This window comes from Maniola jurtina, chromosome 18 (genome assembly GCF_905333055.1).
Source record: "Maniola jurtina chromosome 18, ilManJurt1.1, whole genome shotgun sequence".
In the NCBI taxonomy this organism is placed as follows: Eukaryota; Metazoa; Arthropoda; class Insecta; order Lepidoptera; family Nymphalidae; genus Maniola; species Maniola jurtina.
The window spans coordinates 1,246,353-1,270,040 of record NC_060046.1 but is presented as its reverse complement, the minus strand read 5'-3'; the positions used below and the strand labels follow the sequence as shown (position 1 = coordinate 1,270,040).

The 23,688-nt window shown below is 35.8% G+C and overlaps 1 protein-coding gene across 2 annotated transcripts in view; it reads left to right on the top strand.

Moving 5' to 3' along the window:
* Window positions 1-23,688, top strand: part of LOC123874524 (mucin-17) — an 81,272-nt gene that overhangs the window by 36,144 nt on the left and 21,440 nt on the right. For both annotated transcript variants that reach the window (XM_045919934.1, XM_045919933.1), the window contains one exon: window positions 23,221-23,320. In XM_045919934.1, the coding sequence (XP_045775890.1) occupies window positions 23,293-23,320 (28 nt within the window). In that variant the 5' untranslated portion in view covers window positions 23,221-23,292. The remainder of the gene's footprint in view (window positions 1-23,220; window positions 23,321-23,688) is intronic.

Here is a 23,688-nt window from a genome sequence, read left to right as displayed (position 1 = left end):
ATAAACGCGAAAGTGTGTCTGTCTGTCTTTCTGTCTGTCTGTCTGTGTGCTACGTTTTCACGGCCCAACCACTGAGCCGATTTTAATGAAATTTGGTACAGACTTGGGATACATCCCGGGGAAGGACATAGGCTACTTTTTATCCGGATAATTTAAGAGTTCCTATGGGATTTAAAAAAACCGAAATCCACGCGGGCGAAGCCGCGGGCATTTTCTAGTTATTCATAGTAGACTTTTTGATGTGGATAGGCTGTGGAGACAGGGAAAATTGCTTTTGGAAATTTTCAAGAGATTATTTTTTCTCATAACACCTGATGGTAATTTCACAGTTTGTCATTAGTCCTATCTATTTGATGCAGTTGGATGACGTCGCTTGCTTGACGCATGTTATCCAGAAACCAGATGTTGTAATCTGAGCACCATACGCCTACAATGAGTTAACTATTCAATCGAAATTATTCATGACTGTAAAATAATGGGGATTTTGATTCCCCTTCAATTAACTTAGCTTTTTACTGGGAAATTCAAACTTACTTTCAAAAGTTCATGAACTTTTCTGACTTTATTTAATGTAACTAATAAAAAAGAAGGTATAATTCTTCTTTATTTTATCTAGTTTTTATTCAGTTTTTGTACGGGCGTTTGTGCACTGATTCGTATTCGGTTCGTTTTCATGATTCATGAAAATATTGTGATGGTACGGTGTGATCGTCTATACTAGTGGTTAAGATTAGGCATTATGAAGAGATAAATAAGAAATAAACTCAGCTGAATTATAGAAACACCTAGGTATTTAAAGTCATGAGTTATTTACAAGTAATTAATTGGTACAGTACGTTGGGTGAACACGTAGACTTCTCGACCAGCTAACAGGTTTACACGGATTGAATTATAAAAAATTAATGTAAAATTTCAACTCCTCAAAATAGATATAATGAGTGGAGAGATTTGCTAATTTAGAACGTCCTGTTAGTGTGGAAAATCAGTTGATACGTGTATTTGCCTTATTTAGGCCATCGGTTTGAGACCAACCGGCATTCCTCAAGCACGGGGGGAGCCCTACACTGAAATCTCAGTCTTTTAGCATTGTTATCGGGGCACAGCACTTGGACTCTCCTATTTCGCTGCGAAGCGTTTTCAATTTGCCTAGGTACGGAAACCTAGGTTCTTTTCAGTGAGCTCTGGGCTCGCCCCAAAACCATGGTATTTTTGTATATATATATATATTTGTTTGATTGATTGTCAATAAATTGGCCAATTTATTAGTTCGGAGAGTCCAGCTGTATAAAGACATGACGTGTTTGCTTTGTGCCGGAATCTCGCTGCTGGTACGTCACCAATCAACCATGTACCATATAATATCAAGCAAAGGAATTACAAAGTACAGCAAAACTAGTATTTTTATCTATTCAAAAACTCGGTGATTCACAAATTCAGCTGGCGTCGGTTTTAACAGATAATGTTACCTAAAATGCTGTTTGGGAAAGATCGGTACACAATAAAAAAAAGGTACCTACCTGCCTCGCCATCTGTCCTCCGGAGGCAGCGTGTATTCCATTGTCTCGTTCAGGGTATTTTAGTAGGTAGATGAAATTTAGCTGTTACTCGAAAGTATCCTCGACAAGGTCCCTTTAAGGTGTCTTTAGCCTGGGATTCGAACCCAGCCAACCCTATTATCTTTAGTAGTGGAGAGCATTCTTGGTATATTAGTACTAATCGTTTTGTGATAATAAAAGTATAAGGAAAAACCATCGTGAGAATTTCACATAATGGTATAAAATACCATATGATGAAGGTAAACTTGATCGAGAGTTCTCTATGAAGTCCGCGCTCAGTAGTGAGCCGGTGAAAGCTGTTCATGTTGATGAAGACGATGTTTATACCGCGGTAGCTAGTAGTTTATAGCACACCACCTTATTTTAGCTATTGAGTAATTTTTCTACCAAATCTATAATTGTAACGACAAGTGTCATTCCATCAGACTGCATTAGACTGCTAATTCAATTTTATTCCCTATTTAATGCTGAATAAGAGCTAGTATTATAAATAGGTGCACTGCTGAAAAAAAAACCTAACCTAATTTTTACTTAATAATAGGAATTGTGATTGGTAAATAGGTCATATGAGAAAATCTTAATATTGGAGCTCAAGTTAGTTCGATACATGGTTTCTTCGTATCTTTGGCTTTGTTAATATTACAATACGATAGTCTAGCCTCCAAACAAATTGAATCTCCATTATTAAATGTCTAGGAAAATGTATCTAAATATAGCAAATAAAAGATGATAGTTATACCCAAGTGCATTTATTTCTGGTAAATAATTGTTTATTTACTCATACAGTTGAGTATTTAGAAAAAAAGAAGAGAAACTGAATTTATTATTTAGACTGGGAATTAAGTAACTTTATTACATTAATTAATTCCCGGCCGAATATTTGCTTCCTAAGCCATACTAATTATTGAAAGGGAAAAGCAAATATTCAAACAAAAAAACCCTTTCGGCTTTATATAATATTATGTACACCATTTTATCTAAAATACACACATGCCCACATAATCAATAGAGATATTATCTATAATTCTTACTTCTATAATAAAGTAAATTTTAAGGACACACATTATGCGTAAATTATAATATATTCATTATTTATTCTAGATATATTTGAATCCTAGTTCCACAAAGAGAAATGTCCCATTTCTATAATTTTGGATGCAAATCTAATAGTTATACACAATATTGTAACACCTCCTAATATCCAAATAATAATATCATCTCTAATTTAGTTTGTAAAATAATTCTTTACTCAAGATTTTTGGAACTGATTTTCAAATAATCTAGTTTAAAATTAAATGTAAATTAGTACATCACCATATATCAGCTTCTGCTGGCCCGGATACACACTATTTTATTCTATTTATAATTTTTCTATTATTAACTATACAATTGCAATATATTTCTACACTTAATTAATATTCACTGTTAGGCTCTACTGCACGTTGAGCCAGACCTCAATCGAATGTCCCCCTCGGTCCCCCAGTGTAGACTTCAAACGTCCACACGGATATCTTTGTCCACGCCCATGATCTGAAATGCAAAAAAAACCAGCGAAATTTCGGTTTCTGATTGGTTCACTCTTGCGCACAGAATTACCCTGGCTGATGGCTAATTGGCTGAAAATAAAATGTATTTCAAACATCCCTTAATGGGCCGTACCTTTTGCTTTCTCACGCTCTTGCCTTGTCTAGACCACTCTTATAACACGTGATTACAATTTTGTACACTTGTAGAGATTTCTAAGTTAAAATTTACGACTTTTATCTAATTTATGACCGACCCTAACGCAATTTAGCTTTAGAGCAATTTATTTTGCCCTTTTTGTTTTTTTATACTTCCTTTCCTACAATTACTCAGAATCTTAACTAATTTATTTCTTTTCGTGCGAGATTTTTGTTTTTAAGAGCAAGGCTTCAAATTTCCGACAGTCATAAAACCGTATGACGGATGGCAAGGCCATCTCACGCTCCCCCAAAATAGATTTTTAATACACGCAGTAATCCCCTATTTTCATTGCAGCTGTACTAGTCGTTTCAAAATATATTTTTCCCCTTATCTGTATTAGAATGCTAGTATCAAACCTCCTACGCCTATCTATTATACCCTCGGGCATGACCATAACTATTTAACTCAGGTATCTCTTTGTTTAGTGTACCCCAAACTACCTGTTTTCTGTCCCTTTTAATACTCTAGTTTTACCTATCCTTCTAGTTATCTACATAGTACCTAAACAAATGAATGGCATTGTAGTTACCCTTAACTTTACCAGTATGAACGTCTATTAATGTATATACATTATTATATGGAACTGCCCCTATTATGTACGGTCCTTCATATAAGCGCATGAATTTTTTTGTCAACTTTTTATCCGCATCTGACTTCGTAAAAGTCTTAAGTTTCACTAAATCTCCGATTTCGAATTGTATTAACTTATGATTTTTGTTATAATGTAATTGTCTACTTTCGGCCGCCTTATCCATGTTTTGTCGTGCCTGCTGTCGAATCTGTTCTAACGATTCACCCTGTAAGTCTGCCCTCACCGATGAGTCAGTGTTGAAATCAGTCGATAGCAGAGTACGTTTTCCATATATAATCTCGTTTGGCGAATATCCCGTTGTAGTATGTATTACCTGATTGTAACAATCTTCTATATCCGATAATAGATCTACCCATGAACGATGTGATTTGTCGCAATACGTCCTGAATAATCTACCTAACTCTTTATTAACCCTCTCTGTCGAATTTGGCCGCGGATTTCTAACAGATGTGTGCGTTAATTCGATACCTAGTTGGCGAATACCTAACTCGAAAACTTTTGAAGTAAAATTCGCGCCTCTGTCTGAACATAATGTCTTAATTGTGACCTGCTTATGAAACTTTTTTACACAAGTTAAAGTAGCCTTCCCACTAGCCTGGCGTAGTGGGTATAGTCTGATTAACTTACTATAAGCATCTTGCATTACGAATATGTATTTAAAACCAAATCGTCCTGCCGGTAAAGGTCCAAAAATATCGCAAAAAACTCTCTCCCCTATTTCCTTCGCTATTACAGTTTTTATCGGCCCCGTGTGCGTTTCCAAAGCATGCTTTGACTTTTGACATGCCTCGCAAGCTCTTACAACACGACCTATTATACGAGACATATTTGGGAAATAATATTGACGTTTCATCAGAGCATAAACCTTGTATCGCCCGAAATGACCTACTTCTTCATGTATGCTAACTATCAAATCCCTTAGTATGTTCTCGGGAACATATAACCTTAAGATATCCCCTTTTATGTCTCTTCTATAAAGAATCCCTTCTTTAAGCACGTAGTACTTTGATTCAGAAGTGTCTGCTGTTTGCACGCGTCTAATTATCTCACTAACAGTCTTGTCGCGACTTTGATAACTACCTATCTCTCTCCATCGCTCCCGCACTAATCGTCCTAATGATGTTTTAAATAGATTCATTTCAGGCCCCGTGACCTTGTTAGTTAATACATCGGTGGTCCCCTTTAAATGTCGAGACAATACGTCTGCTACAATGTTTAGTTTACCTTTCACATGTTCGACTGTGTAATTAAATCGCCCTATATAATGTACCCAACGTATCATCCTAGCGCTCAATAGTTTGCACGTCTGCAAGAAAATCAGACTTTTATGATCAGTCCTAATGACTAAATTCGCTCCTCTCAAATATGTTTCAAACTTTGACAAACTGAAAATGATGGCCCATAGTTCTTGTTCAGTAACTGTCCATTTGCGTTCTGTCTCTGTCAATGCTTTACTACAGAACCCTAATATTTGTTCTTCACCAGCTTCATTCAATTGATAGACATAACCCGAAACCCCCAAATTACTGCTATCGGTTTGTAAATAATAAGTTCCCTTAGGATCTGGGTGTACAAGAAGTATCGTGTCTATAAACAATTTCTTGACCCTTTCAAAACAGTCGTTAATTTCCTCTGTCCATGACCATTTCGTATTTTGTTTTAATAGGTCACACAGTGGTTTAACCTCTTCGCTATATTTTGAAATAAATCTTCTGAAATAATTTATTAATCCCAGAAATCCTCGTAATTGTTTTATAGTCCGAGGTATAGGGAAGTCTAATATGGCTTTAACCCGTTCAGGATCCATACGTACCCCGTTAGTATTTACTATGTGTCCTAACAACTTTACCTCTACACATAAGAACCGACACTTCTCTAACCTTCCAGTTAAACCTGCGGTTTCTAATTTATCTAACACTCGATCTAAATGTTCTAAGTGTAACTTTATGTCCCCCGTAGTGAATATGACTATGTCGTCTAAATAGTTTACGCAAAACTCTCGTACTCCTACTAGGATATAATCCATTGCTCTCGAAAACCCTGCTACAGAAGTCTTTAATCCTTGAGGTAAAACATTATAAGTATACGTCTTCCCCATGAACGAGAACCCAGTATACTTCCTAGAATCTTTATGCAAAGGTATTTGAAAATAGGCATTATTCAAATCAATTAAACTGATATAATTTACTCCATGAAAGGATTGTAAAATCTCAGATGTGAGTGGAGGCGCGCCCGCGTCACCTACCATTTTCTTATTCAACTCTCGTGCGTCCAATAAGAGTCTTATTGACCCATCTCGCTTCTTAGTGAAAGTGAGAGGACTACAGTAAGGAGTCGCTTCCTGTCTGATCACGCCTAGTTTTTCTAACTCTTCTAATTCGGTTTTTACCTGTTCTCTATACGCCAAAGGTACCGGATAACTGTGTTTTACAAAAGGTGTTTCGTCTAATAGCTCAATAACGTGTTCGTACTTGTTTGTCAAACCTAAACCTTCCGCAAATACCTTACAGTGTTTGTTTAACACAGGTAGTAATAATTCCTTTTGTTCATTACTTAAGTTCGCGTCATCTAATTTTAATCCCTTAAATTTCTCACTATCTAAATTCATGTCTAATACACTTTGTTCCACTGGCCTAGAGTTTTGATTTAATATTAAATTGATCGTGGCTGCGTTCGTCTCTCCCCCTAACCTTTCGATTTTGCAGTCCGAATTCAGCCTAACACAAGACCTAACGCCCATATGTTCAATAGTCAAAGTGTGTTCACCATTACAGTTCACTATTCCTTTTACCCGCTCTAACCAATCGTATCCTAGTATCAATGACCTAGGAAGACGTCGCATAACTAGTACAGGTGCTTCAACTAAAGTACTACCTAACTGAAACTCTATTAGCACTAACCGATTTGTGCTTTCACTTCGCGATCCAAACGCGCCTTGTATTTGAATTGCTGGAATAGCGATCTCTGGCAATGTCCCATGTTCTCTTAGAATAGAGTCGTACAATTCCCTAGTTATTCCACTAATCTGACTTCCCGTATCTATGAGTGCACTCATACTTCTTCCATACAATCTAACACATACTTCAGGTAACCTAGGTAAAGAATAATCAACACTCACATCGGTTTGTTCATCTAATTCATGATACATTGTGTACACATTCAAACCTCTCCTCATACAAGTTTCACAAGTCACGCCTAACTCATTACACTCTGTTACATTTTCAAACTGGTTTTCCAATAAGATTCCTATACTCCTAATTTCAAATTGACTACTATACTCGTTATAATCAACGCCGCCTCTTAATAACCGTTTAAGTCCCTTATCTCCGGTCCCCAAACTCTGTCCTGGCTTCCATCCACTATTAATTAAGATCCTATAGACTACACCTGTCCTTTCGTGATCTGAGGTCTTTCTGACGCCCGTGCCACACAAGAATAACTGATTTGACCTCGTTTGTGTTGGGCATTCTAGTTTTTTGATGATCCCTCCCCCACATTCTTAGACACAGTAAGATCCTCGCCCTCTTTCACGAACGTGATAGCCGGCCTAATTTGTTTAGATTCGGATACCGTAGGCCTGTTAAAGTTAACCCTAGAACCTAATCGACCACGATAGCCGCGTCCCCTCGTCGAATTTCCCCTAGCTCTCCAACTTCTTGTTGACATTGTTGCTACAATAGGTCGTCTCGATGATGACTCATTGTATCGTCTACCTCTGTAATTATTACTAACAGTACCTCTCGTAATTTGCCTAGGTTTTTCAACAATATTTTGCTCTATGTTTCGAAGAAATTTCGCTCCGTTCATGATGCTAACTTCCTCTGTTCTAGTAAACCATAATCGCTGTATATCTATAGCATAATGTCGCATAATAGAATTGACCAAATCTCTCTCACTAAACGCAATAGTTAATGACTGCATTGATTCTGCTTGCTCAGCAAAATGTTCGGACATCGACATTCCCGAATCGCTTGAATATACCGCATTAATCAATTTATATCTTATAGATTCCTGAATTTGTTCGGTCCAATAATTTCGTCTAAAATCAATCTCGAAGTCAGCGAACGTAGTCCAGCCCTTCGAATACAAGTCCATAACCTTCCGAGCATGCCCCGAGATGCAACCTAACGCTATATCTATTTCGCGATCTAATCCATTTACCGCCCTTATATATTTCTTTAATCGTTTTAGAAAAACGATGGGGTTAGTGAATGGTTTTCCGTCGAAATTTGGTTTAGTTACTGACGGCTGTACAACATATAAATTCCGGGTCTCAGATAATGTACTTGTGCTCGCGGTTTCAAGATTTGACCCCTGCCTATCAGATTTTTCATTTTCATTAATCCCGTTCGACTCGTGTGAAGAAATGCTCGCGATTTCATTTGAACCGGTATTTGAATTTAACTGTTGTAATTTTGCTTCGAATTCGGTGATTTTTTTCAAAATCAACTCTAATGTAGCATTCCCTAAGGTCGTTGTTTGCTCGCTCGATTCTACGGTACTAACATCGCTTTGCCCCGCACCTACTTGCTTTGTTCTACGTCCTTTTCTACCTGAAGACATCCTTTTTTTTTTTTCAATTTGACCCTATTTCTTTTACCTACTTTGGTACTATTTTAAATTTTATTTGAATAACTTTCATAAGTCGCGAAGCCGTATTTTTAATACTAATATAATACTGATACTAATTGCAATCACATGTTTGGGTCTGCTTCGATTATATGCATTCTCAGAGTTTGAAAAAAATTAAGCCTGAGAAATAAGCAAGGAATAATAGCTCGATCTCTGTAGTATCTTCTGAAAACCTGTAAATTTTACATTTATAAGACATACAGCTTATTTCTGCTCTCCTGCTCCCCCTATACATAAATAAATGTAAATGTACAACATATAAATATAAAACAACATGCAGTGTGTCCTTAAAACTTATAATTTATAAATAGCAATGTAAGTTTATAAATTTTTCTCTCTCAAATACCCAATCACAATTTCTACGTTGTGTTATTTTTATGTTAATGTAAATCTAGTCATATCGTTATTTCGAATACGTACATAGATCCCTGGTCACTCGGCATCAAATTTCTGTGATGGTACGGTGTGATCGTCTATACTAGTGGTTAAGATTAGGCATTATGAAGAGATAAATAAGAAATAAACTCAGCTGAATTATAGAAACACCTAGGTATTTAAAGTCATGAGTTATTTACAAGTAATTAATTGGTACAGTACGTTGGGTGAACACGTAGACTTCTCGACCAGCTAACAGGTTTACACGGATTGAATTATAAAAAATTAATGTAAAATTTCAACTCCTCAAAATAGATATAATGAGTGGAGAGATTTGCTAATTTAGAACGTCCTGTTAGTGTGGAAAATCAGTTGATACGTGTATTTGCCTTATTTAGGCCATCGGTTTGAGACCAACCGGCATTCCTCAAGCACGGGGGGAGCCCTACACTGAAATCTCAGTCTTTTAGCATTGTTATCGGGGCACAGCACTTGGACTCTCCTATTTCGCTGCGAAGCGTTTTCAATTTGCCTAGGTACGGAAACCTAGGTTCTTTTCAGTGAGCTCTGGGCTCGCCCCAAAACCATGGTATTTTTGTATATATATATATATTTGTTTGATTGATTGTCAATAAATTGGCCAATTTATTAGTTCGGAGAGTCCAGCTGTATAAAGACATGACGTGTTTGCTTTGTGCCGGAATCTCGCTGCTGGTACGTCACCAATCAACCATGTACCATATAATATCAAGCAAAGGAATTACAAAGTACAGCAAAACTAGTATTTTTATCTATTCAAAAACTCGGTGATTCACAAATTCAGCTGGCGTCGGTTTTAACAGATAATGTTACCTAAAATGCTGTTTGGGAAAGATCGGTACACAATAAAAAAAAGGTACCTACCTGCCTCGCCATCTGTCCTCCGGAGGCAGCGTGTATTCCATTGTCTCGTTCAGGGTATTTTAGTAGGTAGATGAAATTTAGCTGTTACTCGAAAGTATCCTCGACAAGGTCCCTTTAAGGTGTCTTTAGCCTGGGATTCGAACCCAGCCAACCCTATTATCTTTAGTAGTGGAGAGCATTCTTGGTATATTAGTACTAATCGTTTTGTGATAATAAAAGTATAAGGAAAAACCATCGTGAGAATTTCACATAATGGTATAAAATACCATATGATGAAGGTAAACTTGATCGAGAGTTCTCTATGAAGTCCGCGCTCAGTAGTGAGCCGGTGAAAGCTGTTCATGTTGATGAAGACGATGTTTATACCGCGGTAGCTAGTAGTTTATAGCACACCACCTTATTTTAGCTATTGAGTAATTTTTCTACCAAATCTATAATTGTAACGACAAGTGTCATTCCATCAGACTGCATTAGACTGCTAATTCAATTTTATTCCCTATTTAATGCTGAATAAGAGCTAGTATTATAAATAGGTGCACTGCTGAAAAAAAAACCTAACCTAATTTTTACTTAATAATAGGAATTGTGATTGGTAAATAGGTCATATGAGAAAATCTTAATATTGGAGCTCAAGTTAGTTCGATACATGGTTTCTTCGTATCTTTGGCTTTGTTAATATTACAATACGATAGTCTAGCCTCCAAACAAATTGAATCTCCATTATTAAATGTCTAGGAAAATGTATCTAAATATAGCAAATAAAAGATGATAGTTATACCCAAGTGCATTTATTTCTGGTAAATAATTGTTTATTTACTCATACAGTTGAGTATTTAGAAAAAAAGAAGAGAAACTGAATTTATTATTTAGACTGGGAATTAAGTAACTTTATTACATTAATTAATTCCCGGCCGAATATTTGCTTCCTAAGCCATACTAATTATTGAAAGGGAAAAGCAAATATTCAAACAAAAAAACCCTTTCGGCTTTATATAATATTATGTACACCATTTTATCTAAAATACACACATGCCCACATAATCAATAGAGATATTATCTATAATTCTTACTTCTATAATAAAGTAAATTTTAAGGACACACATTATGCGTAAATTATAATATATTCATTATTTATTCTAGATATATTTGAATCCTAGTTCCACAAAGAGAAATGTCCCATTTCTATAATTTTGGATGCAAATCTAATAGTTATACACAATATTGTAACACCTCCTAATATCCAAATAATAATATCATCTCTAATTTAGTTTGTAAAATAATTCTTTACTCAAGATTTTTGGAACTGATTTTCAAATAATCTAGTTTAAAATTAAATGTAAATTAGTACATCACCATATATCAGCTTCTGCTGGCCCGGATACACACTATTTTATTCTATTTATAATTTTTCTATTATTAACTATACAATTGCAATATATTTCTACACTTAATTAATATTCACTGTTAGGCTCTACTGCACGTTGAGCCAGACCTCAATCGAATGTCCCCCTCGGTCCCCCAGTGTAGACTTCAAACGTCCACACGGATATCTTTGTCCACGCCCATGATCTGAAATGCAAAAAAAACCAGCGAAATTTCGGTTTCTGATTGGTTCACTCTTGCGCACAGAATTACCCTGGCTGATGGCTAATTGGCTGAAAATAAAATGTATTTCAAACATCCCTTAATGGGCCGTACCTTTTGCTTTCTCACGCTCTTGCCTTGTCTAGACCACTCTTATAACACGTGATTACAATTTTGTACACTTGTAGAGATTTCTAAGTTAAAATTTACGACTTTTATCTAATTTATGACCGACCCTAACGCAATTTAGCTTTAGAGCAATTTATTTTGCCCTTTTTGTTTTTTTATACTTCCTTTCCTACAATTACTCAGAATCTTAACTAATTTATTTCTTTTCGTGCGAGATTTTTGTTTTTAAGAGCAAGGCTTCAAATTTCCGACAGTCATAAAACCGTATGACGGATGGCAAGGCCATCTCAATATCATGTATATAAAAACAAGCATTCGATCTGAAGTGGCCGTCATACAAAACATAGGTACACGTACGCGTCTGCATTCATTCGTATTTTTGCAATTCGTATTTTTACGCATCCGTCAATATACGAATCGATTGTGTGAAAATGCTGTGCATGGGCTGATAGTTTTTTTAAAACACAATTATTTTAGGTAATAAGTGGTGATAGCATAGTAGTTAAGACCTCGGTCACTTATTGGGATGTACGGTGTTCGATCCCCGGGCACGCACCTCTAACTTTTCGGAGTTATTGTGCGTTTTGAGCAGCTAAATAACACTTGATTTAACGGTGAAAGAAAACATCGTGAGGGCATCAGCACGTATGAGAGTTTTCCATAATGTTATGAAAGATGTGTGAAGTCTGCCAATCCACACTCGGCTAGCAAGATCAAAACCTTCTTATTCTGAGAGGAGATACGTGCTCAGTAGTGAGCCGGTGGCGATGGGTTGATGATGAAGTAGGTATTTCATTCCAGTAGCGAAGAATGTCCTATAGTTAGTCAAAATGACCCAACTATTGCGGCGGGGAAGATCAAATTGCTTCACGCGCCGCCGCGCGCTATTATTACGATACTTTTCACTTTTGTTTAGTTTAAGAGTTTATTCATTCAGGGAAAGTGGATGAAAATATTCGGGCTATATGTTAAGTAATGTAAATATAAATCATTAAGAGTGTATACTAATAGGTCTTGCTGTAATAAGAATAACTTTCTTTGCTTACCAAAGTAATTATAAGCCTGACGTTAGGTGTGCTCTTCGTCTTGGAAATAGAAAGAATTTTAATACAAATAAACTTTTACAAAATTTGAATAGTTAAATGCATCTACCACTGCACTGGTTTGAAATTGCCGCACTATCTAGAAGAACCAGCAAGAAACTCAGCGAATGGCCGACAGAAGAGAAAAATAACAGTGATTTTCTTTTAAATTAATCATTGGTACTACTTACTTATCAAAAAATAAAATTTCATAATTTTGTAAATAAGATTTTTTTTTCATCTATCCGTACTCCGAGCATTAACAATGTTTAGTTAATCTATAAGTACATATTTTGTCCGACATGCGTTGCAATTTTGTGTTGAGGGGAATATGTCAGAAAGCTTCCCGCAATTCCAACAACAACTGTACTTCATCGCAATCGGATGTGTGGTATAGTATAGTAGGTATAATAATATACCTACTCTTTAACATCTCAGTTCATAGGTACGGCATTTTGCATTTAAAATCATTGCCACCTAATTCTAAGTCTACGGCCATAATAGATTTTTTTATTAAACAAATTAGTAAAAAGTGAGTAAGTAAGCTCAAAAGATAATTGTGATGAAAATAAATATTGCGCCAGAGTTTCGTAGAGGCTGCGGAGACTGAAAGCGGGCGTTGCGAAAACAGATCGCAGCAAAGTGTACTAGCTATTGTAGACGAACGTAAATATTGATTTATGAAGGTTTTTAGGGTTCCGTATCTCCAGAAAAAAACCGGCCAAGTGCGAGTCAGACTTGCGCACCGAGGGTTCCGTACTCGGGTATTTTTTTCGACATTTTGCACGACAAATCGAAAACTATTATGCATAAAAATAAATAAAAATCTGTTTTAGAATGTACAAGTAAAACCCTTTCATATTATAACACCCCACTTGGTACAGTTATCTTACTTTGAAAATTGAAACACATTTTAATTTTTTTTTAAATGATGTAACCACAATTCAAGGTTTTCAGATTTATTTCTCATCACTTACCGATAGGTGCGTAAGCATATGGGTACTTACCTATATGTAGTAGAAAAATAAAATAAAAATTAAAGTGGGTGAAATATTTGGAGCGTAGAGAATCAAGGTGTCGTTATTGGAATGCCATGGTGTTGGTGGGTCGTAGTAACTAATGAGTTTTTCTACGCTTTCATATTTGATGTAATCGCTTTTGTTGAGCTCTGATTGAATTCCATTACGTGGTTATGTGTTAACAATATAATTATTACAAATGGGAGGCTCCAATACAAAGTGTCTAAATCTATTTTTGACATTTTATGCAAAAAGTCGATACGACTCTTTTGTACAGTAATGTTGAACACAATTTACGATATTACATACGTACGACTGGCACACAACTGTTTTTACTTTTTTAGTTTCTTTGTTTTGTCAACCGCCGAGAGCAACCGCCGAGTTTCTTGCTGGTTCTTCTCGGTTGGAACTGCATTCCGAACCAGTGGTAGATTATTTTGACGATTCAAAAGCACTTGTCAAAGTTTAATTGAATAAAAATATTTTGAATTGAATTGAATTGTCTTGTTTAGTTCATGTTTGTGTGCAATAAATTTTTCTATCTATCTATCTATCTACTTTTTGACTACTAATACCTAATACTTATATGATATTTAGTTGCACATGTTTGTTGTCAAACCGATTTGTATGAGATATTTTACTACATAAATCATCATTATTACATAATATATAAAATAACATAAGTTAACAAACAATCCTTGGTTGATTTTTTTTTTTTCAAATTTCCTTGTAACAGGCAACTTGCTACTATTAATATCAACTTGGGAACTTTACTTCGCATGTGTAAAAGTTTCTAAAAGCTGTATGGTAATTGTTTTTTACACAATACCTAAATAATGCTGAGATAGTAAAAAGTTACCTGCATTGTACGGCCGCAGATGCTAGTAAAAATACCTAACTTAAAAAAAAAGTAAGTTCTTGTGATAGAACAATAGATAATAAAAAGGCCTCTAAGATATAAAATTTAAATGGCCATTAAATGTCTCTACAAAATATGCTAAATTTAGTATTTTCCTTGAATACTAAATGCATATAAGCATACTAGAGGATGCCCGCGACTTCGTCCGCGTGGATGTAGGTTTTTGAAGAGCCCGTGGAAACTGTTTGGTTTTCCGGGATAAAAAGTTGTCTATGTCAATAACATGGACGCAAGGTACTTCGGTACCAAATTTCATACAAATCGGTTGAGCGGATGGGTCTTTAGGAATCCCGTGGGAATTCATGGATTTTCCGGGATAAAAGTAGCCCATGTCCGTCCCCGGGATATAAGCTAACTCTGTACCAAACGTCAGAATTGGTTAAACTGTTGGGCCGTGAAAAGGTAGCAGACAGACAGACAGATACACTTTCGCATTTATAATATTTATTTATATTTATACTCGTAGTATGGATTAAATCAGGGTTGATATTTGACTTTACTTTGCAAATAAAATAACTCTTTACTTCTGTAATTTTTTTTAAGTAGGTACATACTTAGTATTTTTTTTTTGTTGTTGTTTCTGTTATTATTTTAAATAAAAATATGATTAGAATGAGATATGTATATAAATGAAATAGAAATAATAAATAGAAGTTAGAAGGTTCCACGGGTTCTAAGGCCTTGGCATGCAAGTTGCGAGTTGCAACAGACTGAGCGCTCTCAAAGGGCGTGTGTACCAGCGCTCCGTGTCCTAACGATACGTGCTCCGTGTACTTATTGTGTACAGTTAAGTGAACAAGTGATTAGTCAAATATATAAAAGGAAAAGCTGACTGACTAATCTATGAATGCACAGCTCAAACTACTGAACGGATCGGGCTGAAATTCGGCATGCAGATAGCTGTTATGACGTAGTTATCCGCTTAGAATCCGGATTTTTGAAAATTCAACCTCTAAGGGGGTAAAATAGAGGTTTGAAATTCGTGCAGTCCACGTGGACAAAGCCGCGGACATAAGTTAGTCTCTACTCTGTACATATATTTACCCGGATCAGGATTATGCTGAGCTGGAATAGTTTTTCCTATTGTACTAGCCTACGATTTTCAGGATTAAATCTTTCCGCTCAGTAATATTTTCCAAGCCGGAGGGGAGGATAACTTTATATATTTTATTATATATGGCATATTATTGTAAATTGTACATTTGAAAAGAGCAACCGCCGAGTTTCTTGCTGGTTCTTCTCGGTAGGAACAGCATTCCGAACCAGTGGTAGATTATTTTGACGATTCAAAAGCACTTGTAAAAGTTTAATTGAATAAAAATAATTTGAATTTGAATTTGAATTTGAATATTAATAATGATAAGCATGTATGTGCGTGAGTGTACACCGTAGGTTCTGCCCAGCACACTATGCGGTGAATGTACTCTGCTCGTTAAGATTCGAGTCGCCACTGCAGCTTCGCGTAGCTTATGTCGGTGTCGATGTTATTTCATTCATAGTGTTGTAACACGCTCGTCTAGCGCCAAACTAGGCTGTGCTTTTTGTGATTACAATACGTACTGATTGGTTTTATTTTAAAGACATAGATAAAATTGGTTACTTTGTTTGGTTGGATAGGTTATTGAAATGGTTATTTATGGGTTTTACAGACAAAATTGTCTAAAGTGCTATGTCTGGTCCACCCTTTTGTATGGTTGTGAAGCTTGGGTTCTCAAAAAGGAAGCAACTAACCGCCTGCAAGCTTTCGAAATGTGGATTTACAGAAAAATGCTCAAGATAACCAGGAGCAGCTTCTCACCGAACACCAAGGTACTGGAATTGGTCCACAAAGAGAGAGAACTCATGTCCACCATCATGCGAAGGAAGCTCGATTTCTTTGGGCATTTACAGAGAGGAGGACAATTCTTATTTCCAAGATTAGTGTTGGAAGGGAGAATTGCAGGCAAAAGAGCTCAAGGTCGCCAAAGACGCAAATGGTTGGACGATATAAGGGGTGGACAGAGCCTAGTTACCCGAAGTTGAAAGAGAGAAGCTTTTCGGCTGATGATCGCCAAACTTCGTTTCGAAGAAGGCACGCGATGAGGAGACAAAATTGTGCTATAGACTAGAGACGATACAGATAAACTCAGTAGGTAACTGGCTACTTTCTGCATATGCGGTACTATATCTAAAAAGCTATTACGCTCGCCGAAATTGCCGGCGCATGTGAGCAGTCTGTTTGCTATTTAACCAAACATAGTGTAAGAAGAGATCCCCGGTGAAAAGATGCGCCAGCTGGTCCATCTCTCCAGCATCCGCGCGGAGTCGAATATTTTGGGTGAGCGGCACGATGATTTTCACCAAAATCAAGCGCACGAAAAGGGTTGAACAAAAATATTTTTATGTGTCTTAGCTTGATCTAGGAATAGATTTATACGCAATTTAATAAATTGTTGCAGATAATTGTAATACACAAATGATGTAGGTATTACAAAACCAACGCTAAACTAGGACTTTGAATTTTTTCAAGACAATGAAACAGTGATGTACAGATACGCTAAAAACGCACGATAAAAAATCTTTTAAAATATACTTCTTGTGGTTGTAATTTATTTAATCAGGTCTAAATGTGGTAATGCTGTTTGCCGGATCATTGAACACGCTGGGCGACATTTTTTCCAATCGCAGTGACAATAGGAACTCGATCTTCTTCGACCTAGTATTTTTCCGGTACATTGCACTTCCACTAAGCTCTGGTTTCATAATTATATTTATTAAAACTTTTTGTGTGATTTTTTAGAGTAACCTTTTTTGTTAGGAAGAGAATAAATTGCACACACTAAAATTAAAACAACATCTTTCGTAACATTAAAAGAGAGTCCATGTCTTGGGAACATGGAGAAAGAAATGTAAGGCCTTTCTGTCCATCCATCATCCCCCACAATTCCTAACAATTAAGTACCATTAACATCAAAAATACCGTAAAAGATATTAATTACTCACTGAATGAGGCAAGTAGTTATACATATTATAAAACTTGCCGACATGCCATGCTTTTGCTAGTGTTGAATTTTCTAAAAATCCTACTTAACTTTTTTCTTCTTAATCTAGGGCGCACCTAGTCTACCTACCTATTTAACTAGGTATTTAAAATAATGTTAATAAATTCCTATTCAATTAAAAATTTAATACCTGATGACATAATTTGTCACGCAATTTTTTTACCGATCAATCTATGTCACATCACTTAATATGCACTGGGCTCTGCCCCGGCGCATTCTATCACGACTGGTATGGTATATGGTATAGACCATTAAAAACTCATAGTTATGAAACTTTAACTATGATCACAGTACATTGCTGATTTTGAAAGACACGTACAATGTATAGAGCTAGTTAAATTGAGCACGGATATTAAATAATGATGAAACGCTTGTAACAGAATATTATGTAGTAGCTAGAATTTAATGTAGGGCTGGCAACTCAAAATAAAGAAATGTTTAAAAATTTATTATACCTAAAAGTAATTTATAAAATGTTATATTATTATTAAAAATTAAAAAAAATTGTTTTTAATTTTAAAAAAAATATATCCTAACATTTTAAAATATTTTTTTCGGATTTCATTGATAAAGTACTAAAAGTTAGCAGTAGAGATGTTTTTGAAGCGCTAACTTTTAGTATTTTATTTAAGCATTAAAATAATAATAATAATGATTCCGTTTAAAATGTTTGAAACATATTACTTAGTTTTCGATTCACATGGAGAGTCACGAATTTTTATTTTTACCCAGTTTTTGAAGAAATGATTTTTGTTCAATGTCTTTGAACAAAGCATATTGCCAGTGTAATATTGTAATATTCGAGACATGGTAGCTAATTATGGGCCTCGTATTAACAAAAGTATAGAATATGTATTATTACATAAGTGTAACTAAGTATTCTTAAAATTTTATTGGTGGTTAATGGTTATCTTCTCGGCAGGAACGGCATTCCGAATCAAAACGGTAAATTATTTTCACGATTCAAAAGCATTTGAATAAAAATATATTCTATTCTGTTGGCAACCCTAGTTTAAGAACTCATAGAGAAGCGAGTACCTAGTAAGTTACTTGGCTGGGCCTTTGTCTGGGCTACCAAATTGCTATTGCACAAGAGTAACCAGTGTTATGGGGAGTATAAATGGTCGCTTTGTAATAGCATAGTGTAATAGCTTTATAATAGGTTTTCAGTTTAGGACGTTTTGTAACTCATTATGGCCAACCATGTAAATATTTGACTTTCCTCTAATAGACTAGTAAAAGAAAGGAAGAAAAGAAAGAAAAACGTATTTTATTCTTCTTTGAAATTCTTATTTTATTCTTCTATTTATCTATTTTATTTATCAAATTTATTCTTTGAAAGTTGTACCACACATCATCAGTACCTTAAGAGTTTAGTAATCCCGGCGCCTCTAACAAGCCAAAAGTCCTCAAGCAGAAGAACGCGCCGGTATAAACTAGCAGTAGGTACCTACTTCCCAGTTGCCAGTTGAATTAGCTAGCTGAAGTGGCAGTGGACAGGCCAAGTCTGCCGGAGAACTAATGGCGGCTGGGACAGACGTGTTCTGGAGTGGAGACTGCGTATCAGCAAGTGCAGTGTGGAACCTCCAACCTGCTGAATTGAAGATAGCGGGAAATGGGTGGATGAGGAAGGCGGAGGATCGTGTGTGGTGACGCGCTCTTGGGAAGGCCTTTGCTGTGGACGCAAACAGGCTGATTGATTAACTTCCCAGTTAGGTTATTATAAATTACCTAAGTAGTAGCTAAACAATGAGGTGCTTTCCGATATCAGCTCGCCATTATATTATTACCCTCCAAGGTTACTTACTTACAGGCTACTTACAGGTAAAGGTAAATAGTAGAACCCAAGGTTAGCAATTAAACAAACACACAATGAACCTGACCTGAAGTTGGTACAATTACCGCCCACGCGCATGATTGCCCTACTTCATACTTGTGAGGATGCGTTCTATTATCACCCGGACCATCTTCATGGTGAGATATATAACTACTTTAAACAGTTTCAGTAAAAAACCGGTCAATTGCGAGTCGGACTCGCGCACGAATGGTTCCGTACCATGTGCCATCGTTACAGAATATCTGAAGTATCCATACTGTATAATTTTTGAAGTTTTTAATTTGCATAGCGGCTTTTTTAATAATAGAAATAGACATTCTGTAAACATTTTCTTTTCTTTCTTTATTCATTATTTGCATTCATGTCTCATTTCAAAACAGACAACAAAAAATTCCACGGGATTACATTAAAAATTAATGCACAGGGACAAAGCTATTTCTTTATTATAAATACGAAATTCTGGATGTTTGTTACTTCTTAACACGCCACAATGACTGAACTGGCTGAAACTTGTAATAGATAGTTAAATTACCCTGAATTAATTCCAGAAAATCATAGAGGTCCTGTGGGATTAAAAAACCTACATATCTATGTGGTTGATATTATCAGTAATTCAATCAATTAGTGTCATAATAAAGTAAATAGGTTGAACTTTGAGAGGAATGCAACCAATAGTGCTGCGATCGAGGTCAGTACCTACCCAGACTGCAATTTACGTCTAGTGCTCAACTCGGCTCAGATTTCTAGAACAGGTTTACAACCTAAAATTAGCTCCGAGCTTTTATAAGCTTCTTTATGGTATTGAAAGTGTGTAAATAGGCAGGTGGTACCTTTCCTTATAGTAGGTAATGAAGTATATGATGGAAAAGCTCCTTGGTACCTACTTATGTGGTGCAGTTTCGCTCCAAACAGTTTCTACAGGATCTATCGTATTATAAACTTAATTGCTAGATGGCTCGGAGTCGGTACTAACGATAGATTACGTCTACTGATTAACGGTAGGGCTCTTCCTACTGTTAGAAATTCTCTCACTAAGCGACCGACAAAATGTATCCTACCAAAAACATTTCATGTAAAAAAGTTGCCAAGACTCACAAGTTCATAATGTTTTCACTGTTAAAAAGTTATGAGATCTCTAGTAGAGCCAAGCCCCTAGCTGAGCTTAGATTTCTGCTGGCCATGGGACCTATCCCAAGTCCTTGCTAGATGGCTCGGAGGCGGTACTAACGATAGATTACGTCTACTGATTAACGGTAGGGCTCTTCCTACTGTCAGAAATTCTCTCACTACCCAACCGACAAAATGTATCAATTTCAATTATACTTCATTCATGCTTTTTCTCCTAGAAGAAATTGTGAAGCAAAGTTGGACCCAGTTATGTCAAAATGAACCAACACAAAGATTTATTTTATCAAAGAATGATTTAATTAATGAATAATTAGGAACAATCCAGGGCATGTTCCTTGAAAGCCTCATGGATGGCGCTGTCCATACTTTTCCAAAGAAAGTCGTAGATTTTTCTAAAACCGAACTTTTGTGTTAGAGTCTTCGTCTCCTGAAGATGCTCCGGTGTCTAGAAGATTTGTGTGGTGTTATGGGTTGGTAGTGTACGTACTTCTTGCTTTTCCTGGTTCTTTAGTAGTGGGATGGCGAGCGGTGCATATAGAATGCTGCAGGGTTGTACTTTGGCGGCTGTATCCCTACTGTAATAATGAACGTAACTTTGGTAAGGTACCAGGCATTCATCACGGCGAAGAAATAAATACAAATAAACAAACCATCTTTGTATGTCGTTATTGTTTTGACCTCATTGTCCTAGTGACCCCTCTGGGCTGTGAGTCAACCTATGTTCGGAAGTTATTAGCACCAAACTATTGTAATTCGGTGCGTAGAACTTTCGTACAGGACTCTAATGATTCTTATCATTAGCCAAAGTCATTTTTTTGGGCCAAAAGTGGAGTAGGTACCTACTTATTAAAGTTGACATATTTTGTATTGTAGTACTAATGAGAATTTAAATATACTTACCTTCAAAATTCCAAGTTTTGGGGTTGTATCCGTGGAACCACTCTTTATATTAATGACCGTACGAGAAACTGAAAAAAATATTATTGCTATTAGAACAATGATATTTTGGCTCTTATTTGAATGCTAAACCAGTCACTTAAGTTTTAGGAACTTAATATCTGTGTCTGTAGTTTTCCAGATTTTCGGTAAATAGCTATTTACCTATTTCAGTTGCAATTTACAACATGAACATTGCACATTCCTCAATAAGTTAACTTAGATCTAAATATATAGAGGTTATCGATGCAATTAGAATGGTCCATTATAGTATAATGCAATATTCCCACAATCATACCAGTGTTCTACAAGTAGGTATAAACTATAAAGCGAGCTCTAACGCCTATTGCGATTCCCATTCGAGCCCATCTGTATGGCTTCAATTATTTCTACACGATGTTAGTTACCGATATGATCAGCATTAGGAAACCTTATGCAAATAACTACACTTCATGTCTAGCTTCTTGTTACCTCTGACACTGGGCTTAGATAGATAGAAAACGCACTCGAAACAAGAAAAAACACAACAAGTGTAAATTAAAAATTTATAACACCCCCGACAAGTGAAGGTTACAGTAACTAGACAAGAGCTGATAACTTTCAAACGGATGATGATTATAGCTAACAACACTCTCGATCAAGCCACCTTTCAAACAAAAAAAAACTAAATTAAAATCGGTTCATTAGTTTAGGAGCTACGATGCCACAGACAGATACACAGATACACACGTCAAACTTATAACACCCCTCTTTTTGGTTCGGGGGTTAAAAAACTATAAACTAAAAGCAATTGTATGCAAAGGCGGTGTTTTCATCTCTACCAGGCAACTGATGAGAGGACAGACTAGGTGCGTTGGATAGTACCTACGCGCAATACAGCTATTCTTATTAAGTCATCATGAGTGCAGTCCGACAAATATATCTCTTTCAATTCAAAAATTGAAAGATATATTTGTCGGACTGCACTTTCGAAGGAAAGATTAAAATATTTATTGGTTTTGTTATTGAGGAGATTATGAAGTATATTTCGGTTTGGTTTGGGGATAATGACATATGGCACATGGCTGCTTTCTAAATCAAATTATGGATAGTGAGAAAGACTTATTTTGTTAGATTAAGAATTTTGTTGTATTGTTGTATTTAATTAGATTATAATAGGGCTGACATGTACCTACTTTTAAATGTGTCAAAGCCCTTAAATAAATAAAGAAAAAAAAAAGTCATCATAATCATCAACAACCGATTGATGCCCACAGCTGGACATAGGTCTCTTGTAGGTTGTAAGACGCCACGGTCTCCGCCTGAATCCAGCGGCTCCATGTGATTCACCTGATTAAAAGTAGTAAAGTACCTACAATAATGTAATATTTTTTTAATACTAAGTATTCAGAATTGTAAATTCCCTTTATTGTATAACTTCATTTATTTCAAACAAGCGAAAATTTTACTTTTAATTTAATTTGTCTATTCACTATTTTGTACACAAAATTAATGTATTTGCATGCCAGCTTGGCGTGATACAGCTGGACTATTTCTATAATTAAACCTGTAAAACCTGTATCAGCAAATAAATAAATTGATTGATTGATTGATTGCATCTATACTTTGCAGCCATAGAAGATAAAGAAAAAGCTTTCAGTTCTTTCTTATCATCCACCCATCGCCGGCCCACTACTGAGCACGGGTCTCCTCTCAAGAATACACTGCCGCATGCAGCGGCCCAACATGATTAGAATAAAAAAAATTGTTTTTTTTTTTTCAGGACAAAGAGTAGCCGGCCGCGGCATGGGGTGGAGTTGCTGACAACTTTGCTGCACAGCAAAATGAAATAAACATGGAATCTCCAGTCAGAATATGTATAGGTATGTGTACAAATATACCATTCAATATAGTTTTTTTTTTTATCTTTTTTTTTTCAATATAGTTATATATTGTTATTCAATATATTATATATATTGCACGAAGATAGACAAAAGTTAATCTAACCGATTCGCGGGTGAAATTAACAATCAATCTTTCTGTAAAATGTCGATAAGTTACTTAGCAATGATGTTATTTGTCATAAAATACCATACAATTTTTGACAAAATATAACAACGTTGGTAAATAATAATTACTTATCGACAGAATATTGCAGAATACAACTAGGTAAATTGATTGCTATTAATTTCGGCTGATATAATTATGATATAATATGTACTATTTTTCTACCCTGATATACTTTTATTAG